General features: G+C 34.1%; 1 protein-coding gene across 4 annotated transcripts in view; it reads left to right on the top strand.

The window, feature by feature from the left end:
* The first annotated feature begins 6,705 nt into the window (after nt 1–6,705).
* LOC133197675 (Golgi integral membrane protein 4-like) overlaps nt 6,706–15,685 on the top strand; it is a 30,998-nt gene continuing 22,018 nt past the window's right edge. For all 4 annotated transcript variants that reach the window (XR_009722438.1, XM_061333804.1, XM_061333805.1 and 1 more), the window contains exons 1-6: nt 6,706–6,727; nt 6,835–7,146; nt 12,286–12,335; nt 13,252–13,305; nt 14,660–14,810; nt 15,067–15,149. Coding sequence is in view for 3 of the 4 variants with exons in the window: in XM_061333804.1 (XP_061189788.1) it covers nt 6,954–7,146; nt 12,286–12,335; nt 13,252–13,305; nt 14,660–14,810; nt 15,067–15,149 (531 nt within the window). In the remaining variant the exon portion in view is untranslated. The remainder of the gene's footprint in view (nt 6,728–6,834; nt 7,147–12,285; nt 12,336–13,251; nt 13,306–14,659; nt 14,811–15,066; nt 15,150–15,685) is intronic.

Genomic DNA, 15,685 nt, shown 5'->3' with positions numbered 1-15,685 from the left:
AAAGAATTTATGCATTTTCACTATAAAAATCAATAGAGCCCCGCTCTAATACCAAAACCCCTGGCCCGGGGGCCATGAAAATCACAATTTTGGGAAAGGCACCAATGCTTATCATAACCATGCACTTAGTTTGTTTAAATAATACCCAGGAGCAGAGAAAAAGATTTTCAAAGAATAAATGCATTTTCACTATAAAAATCAATAGAGCCCCGCCCTAATACCAAAACCCCTGACCCGGGGGCCATGAAAATCACAATTTTGGAAAAGGCATCAATGCATATAATAACCATGCACATAGTTTGTTTAAATGATACCCAGGAGAAGAGAAGAAGATTTTCAAAGAAATAATGTACTTTCACTATACGATCTATATAGCCCCGCCCTAGCACCAGAACCCCTGACCCTGGGGCCATGAATTTCACAATTTTGCTTATTACAATCATGCCAAGAGTTTGACTGCTTGATGTCCAGGAGTAAAGAAGAAGATTTTTAAAGATTGCATCAATTCTGATGGTTTTAGCCCCACCCCTGGGGCCCTAGGGGGGCAGGGTCCATGAAATTCACAATTTTTATTCCACTTCACCGAAAGATGCTATATGCCAAAATTGGTTGAAATTGGTATAGCGGTTCTAGAGAAGAAGTTGAAAATGTTCAAAAGTTAACGGACGACGCACGACGAGGGACAAAAACAGATAACAATAGGTTACCTGAGGGACTCGGGTGACCTAAAAATCTTATTATTAAGAAGAACTTACAAAGCTACAAGTTGTCCAATTTATGCTCTATATAGCGTTTTATGCTGTTGAGATTTGAAAGGTATGTTTGGGGTCAAATTCAACCCTGTTCCAAATTAAATGATATGCCACAAAATTTGTTTACTAAAAACGGCAATGATGAATCGACTTCAGTGCATTTGTTATGAAGTCATCTATGTAAAAAGTCTTAAACTTTTTTCTTCGGATTATCATTTGGATTGCACTCTAGGGAAAATCGGTGATTTTATGTGTATTTCAGTAAGACTCTCCTACTTTCAGCTGTTTTCTGCGATTTTTAGCTCACCTGAACTCAAAGCTCAAGTCTGATCATCTGTTGTACGGCATCTGTCCATCCATCTGTAAACTTTCCACATTTTTGACTTCTTCTCAAGAACCACTGGGCCCATTTTAACTAAAGTTTGTACAAAGCATTCCTGGGTAAAGGGGATTCTAAATTTTTGAAAGGATGCATGAGCCAAGCCCCCTTCCAAGACGAGATAATCAAGGAAAGGCAAAAATAGGATGGGGTCATTTAAAAATCTTCTTCTCAAGAACCACTGGATCAAAAAAGCTGATTCTTATGTGAAAGCTTCATGGGAAAATGTAAATTATCAATAGTTCAAATCATGTCCTCTGGTGGCAGAGTCACAATGGGGGATCAAAGTTTTGCATTGAAATATATGGGTGGGGGTCCTTTCAAATCTTATTTTAAGAACCAGAAAAGATGAAAGTTTCCTGAGGTAGTGTAAATAGTAAATTGTTCAGGTCATGGTCTGATTATGGGTAATGCCACAATAGGGAATCAAAGTTTTACATAGGTTTATATAGGGAAAAATCTTCTCAAGAAAGCTATGTTAAGTCATAATGTGGAAGCATCCTGGGGTGATGTAGATTCGAGTTTGTTGAAATCATGGTCCCTGTGTTACAGTGTATGGGTTGGGGTCACAGAGAGAGATCAAATTTTTACAAAGGAGTGCATATAAATTTGTAAATATGATGCAGAACAGCAGGATCAAAGTGACTCAAGTGAGCATTGTGATCCAGGGGCTTTTTGTTTCCAAAACCTTTTGCCTACTTTTCTGCGAGTACATATAGATGATATCGCTTTTCAGTGACCTGATTTACATATGTTTACCTGTATTAACCTACAAGTACTAGTGTATTTCATTTTCGTCTCTCAAAGAAGAGCCTTCAAAAAAGAATTCTTGAAAAGCCCCCCATCCCCTTCCCCCCAACACCAACCCTACCCTAAAAAGGGACTGGGACTCAGAAAGGTTTAGATGTTTGCAAAAGATAAATAAATAAATGAAAATCTTAATATTTCTTTCAATAATGCAGGGCTACAAATTCTAAAATTAGATAAAGTCATTATTTTGCTGTGTAAAATCGGGATAGTATCCTAAAATACCTTGTACCACAAGGCAAAAGATTGTCTGGAAAAATCCCCCGCCCCCCGTACTATGTGTACTTGTAGTTTGTACCTTCATATTGAGATGGAACTTCTTCAGGAGTTAGTCAGGCTATGTTTTTGTCTTGTTTGCAAAGAACTATATACGGTAAGGGCGTATTCCTGCCCCCATAATAGTCAAATTTTGAAAATCTCTTGAAATGAGAAATAGTGCATATATTGTATAAAATAATCCAAATTAAGACAATATATTATGAAATTGGAAAAATTAGCTGGCTTTTCTTGTCTCTGTGACGTCACAAACTATTTGAATTTCCGTTATTTTTAAAATAGAGGCCAAAATGCACAGAGTTTGTTCAATTTTGACTATAGTTTTTATAGAGCGCAAGCTTGCTCAGGTACCATATTCACATATTTCATTGATATTATCATTCTACACATTATATCAAAAGATCTAGTCTGAGCAGACCTGCGCTCGATAATTTCCAATCAAAATACCGACGTAAAATACGCTATTTTCTCTCAAAAGCATTGCAATTTGGAATTTACGTCATTTTATTGACGTCATATCTAACTAATGATGTCATAGTTGATAAAAATATTTAATGCTTTGAAGTCTGCAAATATCCACCTGGTTTAGAACATAATTAAAGATTTCTCCATCAAAGTTTTATTTTGGGGGCAGATACTGGCCACTACAGAATATAGTCCTTTCAACCAAGCTTTTCACAGAGCATCCTTGGGAGTTAGGGGTCAAGTTTCTCCACTGAAATGAAGGGCTGTTACCCCCTCCCCCTATGTAACTAATTGTAACTGTCGAAAATATCTTCTTAAACGTTGTTTCAAAGTTGAAATATCAACAAACATTCAACGTTGAAAATATTTTGCATCTTCAAAAGTGTTTCTACTTTGTAAGAACGTTGAAGTATATTGTCAGCGTTGAAACAACGCACGTTGCGTGCCTATACTTTGAAGTGCAGTTTTTAATTTATTTTTAAAAGTACCCACAATCCATTCTCTCCGTGTTTGCAAGCCAGGTGTTTTTGATACCCTTAGACTCTCTCAGCACACAAATGTGAAGAAGAGCCCCCCCACCCCACCCCACCCCACCCAAAAAAACGACTTGCATCTTGTATGAATTTGAAATTAAAAAGTGTTGTTTATTAAACGATATCTATGATATTCTGTGGTATTGTGAATTTTACAGTAACTCGATCAGTATTTAATTCAAATTACGTGTATCTCTGTTGATTGTGATCCATATACATGTATATGGACGCCAAAGTCACAAAATTCCAGGCCACTGGGAAGCAGCTTAAGTGGGGAGGGGGGGGGGCAACCAAACATTTTCAGTTGGGGGACACTACCAAGCAAACGTTCCTTGACAAAGAGGAAACAAGGTCATCAGAAGTAATAAATGAGAGGGTACATCCATAAAGTAGCTTTGTGGTCTATACTATACAAATGTATATCGATTATTGAAGGGGGGACCACGTACCACCACCGTGCTATCATGTTGTAAATTTTGAATTTACTAGATGGAGGTAAATGCAAAATTTACAACATGAATAACCTTACTAAGTGGAGGTAAAAATTACCTGCTTTTGCCGAAATATTAGGGAGGAAAAGGAATACATGTATCATTTTAATTTCAAACTCTCTCCATTGCTTTTTTTGTACTATCATGTCACATGTAGTCCTTTAAAATGATATCCTATCCAGGCCCGTAGGAAGCAATTTCAGTTTGGGGGGCACAGCCATACATTTTCAGTTGAGGGGGCACTATCAACTACCAAAAATTTCTTGACAAGCAAAAAAAAAAAAAAATAAATAAATAAATAAAAAAATAAATAAATAAAATGATATGCATGTAATTAAAAAAGGGTAAAAAATATCCTTAAGTCTTAACTGTCCAAATCCTGGAATTTGCCAGTGCTCGATCTTACAGCAACAAAAATTGTGTGTGTATGGGGCCGGGGGGGGGGGGGGCAGTATCTAATATTGAAAATTTACTTTACTTTAGCGAAATACATGTAGTATACTCAGAAAAAAGTGGGGGCTCCTCCCCCCTCCCCCGTGTTCTATGGGCCTGATCTTGGTTTCACTGAATTCAGGCACGTGGTATTGTAACAGGTAACATTAAAGGTGCTTAGACACAGATTTGAAGTTTATATTTTCTTAAATTTTCTGTATAATATCACAACTTATATGTTTCTATAGCATTTCACACGAAAATAAAATTAAAACCTTATTTAATCTGGAAATTATTGAAACTACGAATTTCGAGAGGCGTTTGATTAACACATCCTTGCATTTTCACAATTTTTAACTCTATCCTCAATACTGTATAGGGGGAAAATAACTCGCGGTGTTAATATTCGCTATATTCACGGTGTCAATTAATCCGTGAATTAAAGAAACAGTGAATAAGTTTTAAATAACCTCCATGTTATATTTGTAAATTTGAGAATAGACTACGATAGGTATATATACATGCAGTAGATGGTCATTTCAGTAATTACGAGTCGTACTTGTCATTCAATTATTTTAGTATCACGCTTTACTTTAATTTAGATCAGCAGATAATAACCCGTATTTGTTAAAAAAAAAAAAAAAGAAAAAAAAGCTGTTTTAATCGCCAACGATACATGTTTAATCAATCAAAACACGTGGGTCATGGGATTTGATTACCCGTGCGTAACTATGTTGCTACGTGTGTTTGTTACCTGCATTATCATGTTATTATCGACATTTTGTTTTTAAGAAATCATTCAGATAACTATTGAACTTGCTGAAGATGTGGAAGGATATTATTTCGTCGACCTACATTAACACATTTCTTACCCTCCAGTAGTTTTTCGCCGCGATGTATTATCCCTTCGGAAAGAAGATCTTGGGGTGTACATGCATTCAACGTAATAGCACATAGGAAAGTCATTCGACGTTTATAGTCAAGGACTTTTAATAACTGCACTTGTCTTAATTAATCGTCAATTAATTAACAAATTTAACTATTTTATATAAACCTACCCTGTTGTTCGTGAAGTGAATACATAACGCTGATTAATGTCGTTCTAGCTATTGATTAAACGGATATAGACAAGGGAGGTAGCTTTTATTATATACCAATTCCGCGAATTCAACAAACCGCGATCGTGTCAGAAGAGAGAAAAACATGAATATTACAACCCGTGAAATTAATCCCCTATACAGTACTTAAGAAAAGTAGCAATTTTGTTGTGTATTAATGAATAATATTACATCTATAATCCAGAAAATTCAGAGTAAAAATGTGCGAAAGCAAAACCCACTCATTTAAGTATTGTCAGCCCGTGCTCAGTGTTGTGTAGTTGTGTACAGAGTTTAACAAATTGAATACACCCGTGAAACGTAAACTGTTTTTAAACAGGGCACGAGCTCTGTTGTTGTAATGTTTACGTTTCACCGGGTGTGTTCAATTGTTAAACTCTGCACACACCACTGAACACGGTCTGACAATACTGGTGAGAGGATTTTGCTTTCTACATTTCAACTCTAGAATTTCTGCATTATAGTTTTAAAATTTTTCATTAATAAACAACAAAATTGCTACTTTTCTAAAGTACTAAGGATAAAGTTAAAATTTGTGAAAGTGCAAGAATGTGTCTATCAAACGCGTCCAGAAATTCGAAGTTTCAATAACTTCCAGATAAAATAAGATTTTTATCAAATTTTCGTATGAAATGCTATAGCAACATATAAGTCATGAAATTATACAGAAAATTTGAGTAAATATTAATTTCAAATCTGTGTCTAAGCACCTTTAACAGGTAATCTTCGAGTATCCATGGGCGAACATTCCTTTAGTTTGTTTGTTTTTTTCTTTCTTTCTTTTTTTTTTTTTTTATTTTTTGCTTGTCAAAATACAGGATGAAAAGCCAGGTTTACAAAATTTGGAAACCTGATGGAAACACATTTGGGAATCGTGTCATCAGTAGTTTCCATTTTATGGAAAACCACATAGTGGTTTACACGTAGATTCCCGATATGGCAACAATCAACCTGTGATGTGATTTCCTGTAAGTTTCCCAATATGGGAAACCTTGGAAACATGCAGTAGTGGTTTCCACGTAGATTCCCGACATGGAAGCAAACAACCTGTAGTTTCCCTGCATGTTTCCCATATGGAAACTGGAAATATATATTACTAATTTTCATTCTAGAAAACATGAATGCTGTGGTTTACACCTATTTTCCCGATAATAGACATTTTGTATTTTCAAGTATCTTGTCAATGTTACCCCCCCCCTCCCCCCGACACACACACACAAATTAGCCTAAAATTATCCGTGGTTTTTTAATTTTTTGAATAAGTGATAAATTTGGGGTCATTATGTAGCGGATACATTTTTTTTGTTTTATCTTTTGTCATTTTCAGCCCCAATTTCTGCCTAGGTGGGTTCATGAAAAGACCGAAGTTATACGAATACTTTTTGTATCGATTTCTCGGATTCGGAATGTGTCGGTGTACGAGTTGATGTGTCGAAACATTTTTTTTTAACTGGTGGTTTACGAATTTGCAACGGTAATGGTCTTTAATATTGATAAATTACTCCTGTATATGGTGTAAAGTCTGCATTTATTCATGCGCTATTTAATTTTACTCGACCAACCTTTATTTCTACCTTTCAGACAGGTAAACCTATTCCCACAATTCAGTGTTGACACGTCGCCATATTTGTTTTGATGCAGACAGGAGGAAACGTGTCACCCTGGTTCTAGGTGATTGTCAGCTTGACTTTTTGTTGTAAATGTTTGCATCCACAAACACAACGATGACACGAAATTCAGGAGCCATTAAAACTGTTGTCATAGCTCTTGTTTTGCTGGGATGGCTGTATACAATGTATAAATATCATGAAACACGAGAGAAACTAGAAAACTCCAGACTAGTTGGGGAAAGGGTCCGCAAAGAACAAGAAAAACTTTCCAACAAGCTACAAGGTTAGAATGAGCTTTATAGAAGTATGTATAAAAATAGTGAGTAGTCCCTAGTGCATGTAAAAATCATTATCATTTTGGTTATCATTAGTAGATCCAGCACAATCTGAGACGCTTGATTTCAATAGGATAATTGCTGCTCGAAATATTTGCTATTTTATCATGCAAAAGTAGCGTAATTTCAGCATTTGCAAATTTTGCAAATATGATGTTTGAATATTATGCAAATTTATGTCCCTCGGCTGCATCTCTGCTTTGGGAATAGTCCAGTCCACACTTTGCAGAGTTGTGCCCCTTTGTAGGAATCCTCTTTGTAGGGTCAACCAAAAGGACAAATGGAAAAGAAACAATGTTTCTCTGATTCTCTGCTCTATGCCACCAAACATATAGGCATGCTGTGATAAATCCACTAAGTAAAGGTTTATGTTTTTGCTGCAGATTAAGGTTTTTGGAGAAAGTTAAAGTTTTTACTCATTTCCAAGTAACTATAAGGCCTATTTTGACCAGTCTTGCAGAGATTATACGTATAAGGAGGCACACTACGAGACTTGCTTCAGATGCTGGATCTGATCGAATGAGTGACCAGGTGAAAGTTTTTGGAGCAGGTTCATTCAAAAATAACTATAAGCCCTATGTTCCAAACTTGCAGAGATGATACATCAAAGATGCATACTACCAGACTTGGTTAGGATTTAGGGAATAACTGTCTTCTCATTCGTTATTTGTAATTGTTAATGCTGATTTAATGGTTTAATGTTTAAACAGAGTTTTACTGGGGCTGCGTAAATGGAGCCGTTAAAACGGATGTTTGCGATCATTAAATCAGCATTAATGATCACAAATAATAAATGAGAAGATAGTTATTCCCATTCTTATCGAATTTATGCATTTTGTTTGATGTTTATTTCTTATTTTGTTGAGTTTGTTACATGAAATACGTCATGAAGCATTTTGTTTTTATGTTGTTCTATTATGATGTCACAATCAAAAGCTTTCATTCTCTTTAATGCTCATTTAGTTGCCTCAAATATCAGTGTATTATACAATCAAAATGCATTTCACAAAAAAGTTGCATTAGAATGTGGATTTGACTTACATTTTCCGACCACATTAAAGTTCATGGAGCACGTTCATTCTAAAGTAACTATAAGCCCTATGCTGACCAACCTTGCATTGATGATACATTTTTTTCTGCACACTACTGGACTTGCTTTGGATGATGGATCTTACCCAAATGTTCTGGATGAGTGACTAGGTTAACGTTTTTGGAGCAGGTATGTTACCAAGAAACAAGAATGCCTACCTGTATCTTACTTTGATGGATGATGCATCAAGGGAAGCACACAACCAGAGTTGCTTCAAATGCAGGATTTGACATACATTTACCAGATGAGTGACTAAGTTAAAGTTTTCAGACTCAATCCAGTGTAACTTCAAACCCTATCTGGACTAAACATGCATAGAATTTGCATTTAGGGAAGCACACTATAGAACTTGCTTCTGATGCTGAATTTGACCTTTATTCTCTGTCTGCATGACCAGATTAAAGTTTTTCGAGCAGTTCATTTCCAAGTAACTTTAAGTCGTACCAAGATCAAACGTATTGCTGATGCATCAAAGGATGGGCACTAATAGATTTCCTTCAGATGCTCAATTTGATCTACATTTTCTGGATGAGTGACCAGATTAAAGTTTTTGTAGCAGTGTAACTTCACCCTATCTGGACCAAACATGCATGGAATTTAAATTTAGGGATGCACAGTATTGGTCTTGTTTCAGATGCTTGATCTGACCTACGCTTTCCAGATGACTGAACAAGTTTTTGGAGCAAGTCTATTCCCAAGTAACTATAACCTGGACCAAACATGAAAGAAAAAAATTTAAAGAAACACATTGAATTTATTGCAGCATGTGTAGATGTTTGGTAGCATTAATTAATGAAGAGAAACAATGATTCTTTCCTTATTGACCTTTGAGTTGATCCCATAAAGGGACACAACTCAATTTACTTTTTGTAAATTGAGGATTGAAGTATTAAAATACCATCCTACAGAAACAATTGTTGTTTGTCTTCCCTTAATATTTTAATCAGTTATCTATCGTCTAATCCTTTCATTGGAGTGTATCATAATGGCCAGTGCACCTCTTGATATTGGTTTATTTCTGTATTTAGTTGTTATGCTTTAGACTCTAAAATATTTTACCTTCATTGCATGTTTTAATTAAGTTATGAAGTCACGGTTACAAGGTATGTAGTGGGTTTGTGTTAATACCATTCTTTATAACTATTTAACATATAACTGGGTTATTACTATGGAAAATATGGTGATAGCAACTCTGTAGGGAAAGCATACTCTATTAGCTCACCTAAACAAAGTAGAGAGTTGGCAACTGATAATTCAAATCCTGAGGTCCATTTCCAGATAACTGTAACTTCATCTCTATGGTGCTTCTAAGGTTGCTTACAACCATTTATGCCTTGGGTGCCATGTCTGACTAATATTTTCAAGTTGTCTTTTACCTGAGTGTATTTTCTGGAAGAGTGACCAGATTTAGGTTGTTGAAGCAGGTCATTTCCCAAGTACCAGAAGCCCTTGGGAATGCATCCATGCAAAATGGTCCAGGTAGCCCTAAGTACCATAAGCCCTTAGGTGAACCTAGACCATATTGCATGGATGATGCATTTAGAGATACATGTTACCCCAGTATGGCCTCGGGTTCTATATTTTCCAGAAGTGTATACTAAAACATTGTATTGATGAAAGTAACTAATGCATCTTATTTGATATTCATTTGATATGAAAATCTCATACTAAAACATTGTATTGATGAAAGCAACTAATGCATCTTACTTGATTTTCATTTGATATGAAAATCTTACCTCACTCCTTATACATGACTTTCATTGAGGTGAGCTTTGTAGTATTTTTACAAATGCAAATTGTGGTTTTTTTTTTATTACAAGCAGGTGCTTTTGGATTGTTTTCTAGTTAATATTAGATGCACAATTTACTGTACTTTACTTCACATTCCATCTTCTGTCCCCTCAACTGTGTCAAATGTAACCATTTTAAAGTACATTACAAAAGTACATTACACAAAATAATTTTATTTCATTATTTAATGTGGAATCATTTTAATGCATGGGGGTCATTGTTCTTGAGAAACCAAACTTTTACTGGTTCATGGAATCATAATTTTGTGTTTAACATATACTCTTCATGTACATTGACAAAGTTGTTTGTGGGGATGTATATTCATGGGTAAGGTTGACCCACGAAATCCACAAACATTGGTCCCCCATGAACAGTGATGATTCCACAGTACTTATGCTTTTTAGCTCATCTGAGCCAAAGGCTCAAGTGAGCTTTTCTGATCAAAATTTGTCCATTGTCGTTGTTGTTATGGTGATGTCGTAACTTTCACATTTTAAACTTGTTCTCCAGACCCACAGGATCAATTTCAACCAAAATTACCACAAAGCACCCTTCAGTGAAGGGGATAAAGTTTGGCAATAAATGGCATTTTCAAAATCTTCTCAAAAACCAGTGGGCCAGAAAAGTTGAAACTTATGTGAAAGCTTCTTTACATAGTATAAATTCAAGTTTGTTCAGATCATGACCCCTGGGAATAGGGTGGGACCACAACAGAGGACAAGAATTTTACACAGGAACATATAGGAAATATCTTTAACTAGAAATATGTCCACTAATAACACTTTCTTGATTGGTTTCTTTAAAACTGAGTTAAACACTGATTTAAGAAAAGTGAGGTCAAGGTCAAAGGAAAGGACAAGGTCAAAAATTGTTGATGCAGTTGAATAGCTCTCATCAATATGTATCAGCATATGAAGTTTGATAAAAATAACTTGAATAGTTTCTTTGAAACTGAGCTTTGAAATGAGCTAAATGCAAAGCGAGACGGAAGGCAGACATGACAAACTTTATATGCCCCGGCCATATTCATGACGGGGCATAAAAATCTTTTCTCAAGAACAGAAAGCCATGTGTAATCTTATTAATATAGAAACATCCTCAGGTAAGGACCCCCGGGACTAGGGTAGGAACACAATAGAGGATCAAAGTTTTGCATAGGAGTATGTAGGGAAAAACTTTAAAAATCTTCTCAAGAACAGGAAGACCATGATCAGTCATATTAATATGGAAGCATTCTCAGGTAGTGTAGATTCAAATTTGTTTTCACATCATGATCCCTTGGGGTAGGATGGGGCCACATCACAGGAACGGAGTTATGTATGGAATACATAGGTATATATAGGAAATATCTTAAAAAATCATCTTCTCAAGAACAGCAGAGCCATGATTTCTCATGTTAATACAGAAGCATCCCTAGGTAGTGTAGATTCAAATCTTATCAAATCATGACCCCTGGGATAGAGTGGGGCCTCATTAGGCAATCAAAGTTTTACATGGAAATATATAGGAATAAATATTTAAAAATCTTCTTCTCAAGAACAGCAAAGCCATGATTAGTCATATTAATATGGAAGCAAGTTTGTTCAAATCATCACCCCCTGAGGTAGGGTGGGACCACTTATATATATTTTAACTTTTCAATACTGAACTGGCTTCGACTTTTCTCTAACCAAAGTGCTCAGGTGAGCAATATGGCTCATGGGCCTCTTGGTAATTTTCTAATCCATTTTTTAAAAAAAGTTCTTTACCATTAGCTCAGTTCAGGAAATAAAAATCTTTCTTTTAAACAATAAAGGAAACACAGTTATTTTCTCACATTTACTTTTAAATTTTTATCAGTGTTATTTTAAAGTGCAGTAAAGTTTGTCAATCATAATTGCTAACACGTATCACACAATAGATCTTTTCACTGTAGAAGTATAATGCTTAACTATCATTCACGAAGTATGTGTTGTAAATTTAAGACCAGTGGTTGTGGAAATGGTTTGACATCATAAAATAGTAAATTAATTATTTATTCCTTGTACATTTTAATGTATACAGTAATCTGTCATCATATTATTGTCTGATCATTCAACCATGATATGCATTTTCCTCATTTAGTTTTCCTGAGAAAGTTAAGGTTTACATATATATATATATAAATTATATATATAGTCTTGCTTGAATACAGTGTGGCTAAATATTGTACTATATGATTTTATAGACACCTTAACTGAGGCAGAAGATCATCGTCAGGCATATGAAAGAGAAAAGGTATGTAATTCTACCTACTAAAAAAGAAAATTAAAATTTACAAGTTTGATCTTAAGATTTCAAAATTTTAATGTATTTGATAACATATTAATTTTTGCTCATTTTGTACAACGAAAGTGTAATTAAAAGTGACATCATCTACTTTTACAATATTTTTTTATGACACTAGATTACTCTCTAAACCTCAAAACCGTTTTCTACATGGCAGATAGGTAAATGAAAGAGTAATGCCCCTTACTTAAAAGCAAAACTCTAGAACATCTGCAGTAAATATAAACTGCCTGAATATATCATGCACATAAATCTGAGTTTGGATTGTTACCAACAAATTCTACCCCAGCTGTATTTCAGAGAAAAGGTTGACTCTTGAGTGTAGATGCTTTGAGAAAATGGGCTCTGAATTTTGATAATCTCTGATCATAAACACACAATTGGTGAGCATATAACTGTGTTGTACACTTCAAGTCTAATGAAAGTCAGTATAGATGATGCTTACAAAATAATGCAACTGTAAACTAAATAGAAGTTAAAATATTAAGGTCTTTCACCTTTTGTTTTCTTATAAAACACGATTCTATTAGATTAAAAAAAAAACTGTGTCTCTAAGCATTTGTAATGGACTTAGAGTTAAGAGATCAAGGTCAACTTTATATTTGTTGAACTTCTACAATCATTTACTCTCTTTTTGTTTGGGGTACATAAAGGCAACTTAATGTTTTATAATCTTTTGATTGAAACCCATTTTCCATCTCTTTCAAAATTTAGCTGAAAGGTCAAAGTATAGACAATTATGAAGTGATTATATTTACAAAGTATCATATTGCAAAATATCACTAATGAAACATATCATACTATTGAATCTCTTATTGTGTAGATTTTTATTATATTATGTTCTTTTTTTCCTATCTTATTACAGAGAGAGTATGCAAGCAGACTTAGTTCTCTACAACAGCAGCATAAAATGTTACAGGTAAGCATTGTATTTATAAAACAGTTCTAAAAAAAGCTAATTTTGGATGGATATCTCAATTGATGCAAAGGAACTCAGGTGTTTGTTGTGAATGAACACATTTTTTGCCAGCAGAGGGCATGATAAGGAGAGTCTAGCCTATCTCTTAAATTTCTAGCATTGGCTTCAGGTTCATCTGGTGTGTGAATATCAAAGGCAGACTTGTTTATGCTTCCAAATATTTATTCAAATAAAACATATAAAATCATCATGTATATTCAATTAAGGAATGAATTTAATAGCTACCCAATTTATACAGTATGAACTGGGCTGGGGCAGTTTACCCTTTATAAACTGCAAAGCGGTTTATAAAAAAGCATAAACTGTTCCAACCCACTTTATACCGTATAAATTGGGTAGCTATTAAATTCATTCCTTATAATTTAATTTTCATTCATTTAGTGTAAGAAAAAAGATGATTGCCCTTAAAAAATGACTTCAAATTGTACAAAATTTAAATGTAACGTTAGGCGGATTGATATACGTTTTTTGACGCAAGTCATTGTGACGTAGCCAACCCAATTTATACAATATAAAGTAATTTTTTTAGCCAATCAAATGGTTTTTATAACCAGAATTAAATTATTACATTATGAATTAAATCAAAATGCCTAAAAAGATCAATTTCTGATGACAGGTGTTTAGCTTATCACTGAAAAAAAAAATTCTATTTATTTCATAAATGAATACTTCTGAAGTAACCAGATAAATTAAAATGCTGTCTGTCTCAATCTATCTTTTTTTAAGTGAAGAATGTTCTTTTTATCAATTAAAAAAAAAAATCATTAAAAGATGTAAAAATCTGTTTCACATCTCAACCAGTATGGACTTCAAGTAGAAACAAATTCTTCCTTAATCATGTTATTATACTGACACGACTTGAACTTAATTCTAAGTTGATGGATCACGTTAAACTTAATTCTAAGTTGATGGATCACGTTAAACTTAATTCTAAATTGATGGATCACGTTAAACTTAATTCTAAATTGATGGATCATGTTGAACTTAATTCTAAGTTGATGGATCACGTTAAACTTAATTCTAAGTTGATGGATCACACGGAACTTAATTCTAAGTTGATGGATCACATGGAACTTAATTCTAAGTTGATGGATCACGTGGAACTTAATTCTAAGTTGATGGATCATGTTAAACTTAATTCTAAGTTGATGGATCATGTTAAACTTAATTCTAAGTTGATGGATTATGTTGAACTTAATTCTAAGTTGATGGATCACGTTGAACTTAATTCTAAGTTGATGGATCATGTTAAACTTAATTCTAAGTTGATGGATCACTTCATATTTTTTTTCAGGCACAACATCAAGACCTGGAGGCTGAAGTTTCAAAAATACAGAGGGAGAAAGATAAAGAAGTGGAAGATCATCAGTCACAGGATCTACAGAGAACTCAGGAATACGAACGACTCAAACAGGAAAAGGATCTGGAAATCTCCAATTTGAAAGGTAAAAAAAAGAGGACTCACAACAATATCCTTATTCAGAAATTTGTTTACCATATCAAAAAGTTTATGATACATAATGGCACTATTAGATAAAAATAATTAGGTGATTAAATACTCCATTAATGTCCAATATGACTGGTTAAGTTATCTATAGCAGACCTAGATTCTTTAGGCAGATTAACAATAGATGACAATAGTTATGGATTAATTTGTATCTCGTATAAGTTTGAATGTAAATTTTCCTCTGAATTCTTTAGATGAAGTAGCAAATTTGAAGAGGGAGAAGGGTAACCTAGATGAACAGATTAAGACATTGAGTGCACAGCTTCAAAGTTCTCAGGTAAGTAGGCTACCTGTTAATTTAATCTGCAGCGTGTGTATTGTAATGGGCCATGTAGGTATCACCTCTTTGATTTTCATTTTGAACACTATCTTTTATCATTTGGATTTCTACTGTTAAACATTCCATACCACTAGGTTCAGGTGTTGAATTATATGGCTGTTAATTTCCACAGATAATTTTGTGGTCTGTTTAATGCAAAGTAGGTTATAACAGTCTTTTAAAAAATGTTATTGCCTTTTAATATTTTTTTTAGGAGTTCATTATTTTATATGTTACTTTCCAAGAAAATATGATTTTCATTGGAATGGTTATAAATATACTAGTTCATTAATTAATTATATATGTACATGCATGATTTTATACCGGAATGGGTACTCTGTGGTATTACATGTATTCCTTAAAAATTCTCTACTCTGAATAACTGATATAGTTAAATTTAAGATGTACACCCTTTCTCTTTTCCTCTTTCTTTTGATAGTAGTTTACAGGAGTATATTAATTTCTTTTTATAAAGGAGTGGAACTTTTTGTAGA

This window comes from Saccostrea echinata, unplaced genomic scaffold, assembly GCF_033153115.1.
Source record: "Saccostrea echinata isolate AGI-Se365-2 ecotype Australia unplaced genomic scaffold, CSIRO_AGI_Sech_v1 ptg000030l, whole genome shotgun sequence".
NCBI classification, from domain to species: Eukaryota; Metazoa; Mollusca; class Bivalvia; order Ostreida; family Ostreidae; genus Saccostrea; species Saccostrea echinata.
The sequence above is the reverse complement of the archived record's forward strand: the minus strand, read 5'-3'. Positions and strand labels throughout refer to the sequence as shown.